This window comes from Miscanthus floridulus, chromosome 17 (genome assembly GCF_019320115.1).
Source record: "Miscanthus floridulus cultivar M001 chromosome 17, ASM1932011v1, whole genome shotgun sequence".
Lineage (NCBI taxonomy): Eukaryota > Viridiplantae > Streptophyta > Magnoliopsida > Poales > Poaceae > Miscanthus > Miscanthus floridulus.
In genome coordinates, this window is record NC_089596.1 from 33,171,143 (window position 1) to 33,177,802 (window position 6,660).

The window sequence follows — 6,660 nt, forward strand, 5'->3', positions numbered from 1 at the left end:
ATTTTCATATTTGTATCTAGATTCGTATTCGAATACGGATAGTGTCAACTATGTCGGATAGGATACGATTGAATATCAACATCATAAATATGCGATTTGAGTATTCGGATACGGATATGGTATCGGATGTTGGATATCCGGATTCGGATACGAACAGATCTCAATCCCTCTAAACAGATTCGGTTTCGAATACGGTCGGAAAATATCCTTACCGTTTTCTTCCCTGCCAGTGCGGCTCCATGCATGATTGATATTTGTGTCGTGCGTCTCGTGCGGGAAAACGACGACAAATACAAGCTACGAGCTCGGCTTCTATGACGTGCAAGTCAACGATAGTTCTCTGAAAAGCTGATGGCTGCCATGCATGTCGTCCATGCGAGGACAATTTCCCATCACGGTTGCTATATGAACGTAACTGTTGTGTCATGATTGGCTTCATGCCATGGCCTTCAAGGCATAAAAAAAACACGTAGATTGAACCACCACGAACCATCTCTGGTCCGATCCTTTAGATCAATTTTATAAATATTTTTCTTTTACATTGTCAGGTTGACGCTAATATGATCTACTTCACTTGCCGCGTAGGGCAGTTATCAGGAGATACATAGCACATAGGACGTTTGGCAATATCGTAGAACTGCATGCTTGATGACGACCATGCATGTCGATGCAGTACAGATGGATAGTAGGAAGAGGTAGCAGATCCGTTCCACTAACAACGTCAGGGATGTCGACGTCGTCGAAGTAGTCGCCTTGAGACGTCGGCACAAGCGCCGGTGTTGAAGATCGGCAGCAAATTCAACGGCGATGTCGACGTAGAGCTTACCGTGCTGATAACACGTCATAAAACATGTTGCCAGCGGTTAGGACCTCTCCGTCTCCATCTCTCATGATAAACACAGTAGGTAAAAGTAGAAGAACAAATAGACATAAGATTGTGAGACTATTCTTTATTTCCCTCAAGATCGGTGATTACAACATAATGCTCCCACGTATATATATAGTCCTGTCAAGGCCTAAGAGTTTGGTAAGAGTCCACATACAAAGAAACTAGGATTATGATTCATCGTTCTCCTTTTATTTTATGATAGAGTTCGTATGTTTTACAACAAAAAAAACACTGACATGGTACTCTATTTAATAAGAGTGAAATTGTCATTGTAAGTGGCTGATGTGAATTGTGATGATCCTACTACAAGTGCACATTTGGAACAGTTAAGTGTGACCGATCAGCTTTAGTTTCATTTCAGCTTGTATAAATCAAAATTGGGGGGGGGGGGGGGGGCGTTAATGGAGCCCAGTGAAAAGTGAATATGATACTATCCTCTTCAACGACTTCTAAGTATAGTTTTCCAAACGTGCCGGCATGCCACTAGTCCGCCCTAGCACGACACGCTAGGCATGCCTGATGAACTGTGCCGTGCCGTGTCGTGCCACCGTGCCTGACTCCAGACCTAGGCACGACACTATCATTCCTGAAGCGTGCCGTGTCATGCCGTGCCGACTTCAGGCTCAGCGTGCCTGTGCCGGCCCAGGCACTAAACTGGCAAAACCCCTCAATGAACTCAGCATAGCAATTCAAATAGATCTAAAATGACTAAGTTCACAAAAGATAAAAAATAGATCAGAACACAGCATAGCAAAGAACACAAACTTTTGAAACTAAAACTAATTTAAGTAGGAGCTGTGCAATGGCTGCCTCATTAAAAACCTGTTTAGATAAAACTCACCCTTGTGAGAAACCCTAAACAGGAAAAGAGTACAACCAGCTCCTAGATTAATTGTTCATTACATCCATCACCACAAGTCCAAGTCTCAGTTATTACAGAACCCTTACATAAATAGGAAGTGAACTAGTCGACATCAAGATAAAGACCAGCAAAGGCCTCTTCCAGCTCCTTGTCCTCCACCATGTGCTGCAGTCTTGTCTCAGCATTCTCCCAATCCTTGATGCAGGTAAGCGCCTCTATAGTTTTAGGGTTCAGCCTCCGCCGCCGCTCCTCGATGATCCTGCCAGTTAAGCTAAAAGTAGACTCTGAAGAAATGGTTGACACAGTCACTGTCAAAATGTCTTTAGCAAGAACAGAAAGTACTGAATAAGTAAGCTTGTGCTCATGCCACCACTGCATGATGTCAAACACATCATCCAACTGGCTTACTGTGTCACAGTCCATGTAGGATGCAAGCTCACTAGAGTTAGAACTAGCAGTTGCTGCCTGTAGCAAGGAAGTGGCAGAAACATTCCTAGAATGATCAAGACTAGAAGGGAGGGAAGAACAGCCAGCTCCAACATCCAACTCATCATCATCATAAATTTTAGCCCAAGCTGTTCTTTTCTTACCAGACAGGGATGGAGGAACAACCCTTTTCAGTCTATTAGAGCCATACATTATATCATACCTGTTATACATTTTAAACAAAAGAGCTCTGGTGTCCAGCAACTTATTAGTGTAGTCAATATTAAAAAGAGAATGTAACTTCCTAAGCACTTTGGTAAATCCCTTAATTTTAGCTCTTGGATCCAATATGAATGTAATAGAATAAAGATAAGATATGTTCTTCCAGTACTTATTGTATTTGTCAATCATAGGTTGGATAACAGATCTTAGATGTTCATCATGTTGATACCTATGCAGGTGTATAGCAATCTTAACAAGATGATGAATCATAAGTGGAGAAGTAGGATAGTAAACACCAGACAAATCAACAGTTGAGTCATAGAACAGTTCAAGAAATTCCAAGATTTTATTTGCCATAGCCCAGTGATCATCAGTCAAAAGGAAACCACTACCTGAACCTCTAGGGTAATTGGCCTAAATGAAAGTACTGAAAGTACTCTTGTGAGGCAGCAAGTGCTTAAGCATTAGGTAAGTAGAGTTTCATCTAACATCCATGTCTAATCCAAACTTCCTAGGTCTAACACTACTAGCAATGCAATAACTCTTGTATGCAGCAATTCTTTGATTAGAGGAGTTCATAAAAGAGATTGCTGTTCTAAAATCATCAATGAGAGGATTCACAGCAGCTAGTGCTTCTTTCACAATCAGGTTAATAATATGACAAGCACATCGTTGATGCAAAAATAGATCAGAACACAAATATTCTTTAAGTATAGGTTTCAGTTTATCCATAGCATTTTTATTTGCAGATGCATTATCCAAAGTTATAGAAAAAACCTTGTTAAGTATACCATACTCAGCAATGACAGATGCAACATGCTCAGCAATGTTCTCAGCATTATGGGACACATCAATCAACCTTAAACCAAGTACCATTTTCTCTAATTGCCAATCAGCATTAATGAAATGAGCCACAATAGATAAATAATCTTCTTTAGCCTTTCCAGACCATATATCAGAGGTAATAACGATAGATGAAATAGCATTATCCTTTAAACAGACCATCAGTTTATCACGTTTCTCATTATAGTATTTAAACAGATCTCTACCAGTGGTTTGCTTAGAGACAGGTGAAAAATTAGGGTTATGAGCAGTTTTAATATAATCTTTAAATGCCTCAGTTTCACCAATCATAAGAGGTAGGTCCAATCTAGCAAGCATACGAACAAGTTCAACACGAGCTACCTCAGCACTGTACTCCCAACGACGAATAGAAGCATCAGAATTAAAAGCAATATGAGTCTGAGTCATGCCCTGGGTCTTCTCAAGTTTCTTAGGACACTTACCAGTGCCATGAGCAGAATAAGCAGAGTAGCGCTTATGGCAATGAAGGCAAGTGGAAGCAAACCTGATCTTTCTACCTTTGTCAGTTTTGTAGTGCTTCTCAAAGTTCTCCCAGATAGCAGACGTGGAAGGGCGATTAGAACCGACAAGGCTAACCTCGCTCTGGCCACCGTCGGCATCAGCCATGTCGACTGGGGGGTCGGAGTCGTCGACGGGAAGGGGATCAACAGCAGAATGGCCGAAGAGCACGACAGCGTCCTCGTGGACATCGTCGTCCTCATCATCTCCGGCCATCCCGCACATACGCAGCTCGTCGTTCTGGGAGTGGTCAAACTCCCCGTCGTCGTGTCGCCCGGTGCCTGGGGCCATCTCTACCGTCTCTGGTTCCTCGACGGCTGCCACAATCAACAGATAAAAGCAGGGTTAGGTTGGGGACTAGGGTTAAGGTTAGGGTTAGGGTTTACCCTTACCTCTACGGCCGGAGCCCCGTAAACGACGATGATGAGACGGACCGATTGCACACCCCGGTACCTCAACGGAGACCAGAGCCCCGGAGGTGGTGGTAGCCAACGATGTGGACGACAGGCAGATGATGGAGATGCGGCGAGGATGCCGAGAACGAGGCTCAATCGACGTTCAGGGATGAAGAATAAGGGAACAGATGGAGATTGAGGGCGGGAACCACCGGATCTGAGGGAGAAGAGGGAGACTGAGGGCGAAGAGGGAGAAGAGGGAGATTGAGGGCGGAGAGAGAGAAGAGGGAACCACCGACCACCGGAACTGACCCCTTACCCGTCGGAAGACTCCATGGTGACGGCGTCGAGGAGCCCAGGTTACGAGTGCGGCAAAGAGCGGCGAAGCCCAGGTTATGAGTGACCGATGTCCTCCTACTCGTCCGACATCTCGTCGTCACCGGCCTCCGGTCCCTCAACGCCAACGCCTACCAAAACTAAGAACAACAAGAACACCTAGGGTTAATAGAAGATCATGAAGAAATCAAGAAGAAGAACAAAAACGAACAGATCTAGGGTTACGGCTCACCTCTCTTGATGGAGCACCAGAGACAACGGCGACGACGACGTCGTGGAGACCCGACACCCTGGTACCTCAACGCATCAGAGCGGAGCCCTAATGATGCCGGACTTCGACGAGGTCGATGAGAGCAACGAGACAGAGACGAAGACGAACGGTGGTGGATCTCGACGAGAAAGCTACATCGACGGTCAGGGGAAGGAAGAGTGGTGTAGAAGTGCCATGTGCCCATGCCAGCAGGCAGCAACCGCCGCCTTAACCAGCCACCGGACGGTGGGAAGACGAGAGGAGAGCGGCTAGGGTTTCAGTCGATGGGAGAGCTTGATGTGGCTAGAATGGGGACAGGGGACGGACCGACGGAATGAGCTAGGGTTTGGAAAGGCTCCGAGCCAGGAGCAGCGGCTGGCTTATAAAGCCGTCCCACCTGACCCCTAGATCCAACGGTCAGCAGGCGGGGGGCTCCATCCAACGGCTCGAGGCCGTGCCGCCCCCGTGCCGGCCATTGAAGCGGGCCGTGCCCATGCCATGCCATCGTGCTGGCATCATGGCCTAGGCACGGGCGCGGGGCCGTGCCGTGCTTGGCATGGGCACGGTAGCTGCCGGGCCGGGCCGTTTTTGTACCGGGCCAAATAGTACCGTGCTCGTGTCAGCCCAGCGGGCTTGGTCCATTTGGAAAACTATACTTCTAAGTCAACTTGCATAGATAATAACATGGTGTAATCTACACATTAGATACCCCATCTATATAATTTAGGCTAGATGTTCCCTTAGTTGGAGCCTATAAATAGCATTAGCCGTTCAATCATATGAGCACCAACTAATCTCGTTGACACCCTCTCCCGATCTCTCTAGCTAGGTTAATTAGCAAACATTACTGTATGTGTCCATCTGCAGCAATGGCTTCTGGTGCCGCTGCCGCTGCCGCCGTTGCGGTTTTCGCCATTATGGTCCTGTCTTCCCTGGGGAACCCAGAGACAGGGCCGCTATGCAGCCGCTGTGGATTCCTGTGCACTATGAACTGCACAGAAGAGATCGCCACCACCTGCAGAAGTTACTGTGAGAACCCCTTGGCTGCTAGGCAGTCGTGCGAGAGGCAGGTCTTTCAGGCGTGCACGGTGTCCTCCTGCTGCTACGGCAACTGCAGCCGTGATTGCATCTTGGAAGCCAAAAATGGCTGCCAATTTGTCCACGACACCACTTTCGATTGCCAGTCTTGCAGGGGCGGTATACTCCAGTCCTGCGTTCCCGCTTGCTACAGCAACTGCAACCGCACCTGCGTGAAGAAAGAACATGGATGCTGAGCACTTCATCCATGCTTGGTCTCATTCTTTGTTGTTGGTCAGCATCTCTTTATGCATGTATTGCGTGGCTGTAGTCATGAAGCCCCTTGAATCTCTAGGTTTGGGATATGTCTACAATAAATAAAGTACATTGGCAGTGTACTTTTTCAGTACTTTATGTGAAGATTTCCATGTGTAGCCCTCGAACAGTATGCATGGATCTCAAAGCAAACAAATTATTAAATAAATATTTTCTTGATTTTTGTAATCAATGGTCTCATCTGGGCCTGGGTCTGGGCGCCTGGCCATGCCCATTGACTTATTCGGTGCTCTCGGATATGTGAAAAAAAAATCTAATCTATCTCCCTCAACTATTGTGGTCATCTGGTTTTGCTCCCTAAACTATAAAATCAGTTTTTTTGACCCCTCAACTTTTAAAACCATTTGTTTTTACACCTTGGGTGGTTTGTTGCATCATGTTAAAGGGAGGTAAATCAGACTAAGTTGAAAATTCAAGAAGGTAAATCGGACTACAAATACTTTTAAAAAACCTAAAAATTCATAAAAAATATTTTTTCCAAAAAAAATATTCAAATATTTTTACATGGAAAATAATGTAATTAAAAATCATAAAATCAGGTTTAATCTTAGAAAATTTCTTTTAC

General features: G+C 45.5%; 1 protein-coding gene across 1 annotated transcript; it reads right to left on the bottom strand.

Moving 5' to 3' along the window:
- Window positions 1-1,853: 1,853 nt before the first annotated feature.
- LOC136515513 (zinc finger BED domain-containing protein RICESLEEPER 3-like) lies at window positions 1,854-2,756 on the bottom strand. Its single transcript, XM_066509080.1, has one exon. It carries the CDS (start codon window positions 2,754-2,756, stop codon window positions 1,854-1,856), a length of 903 nt encoding a protein of 300 aa, XP_066365177.1.
- Window positions 2,757-6,660: the final 3,904 nt, after the last annotated feature.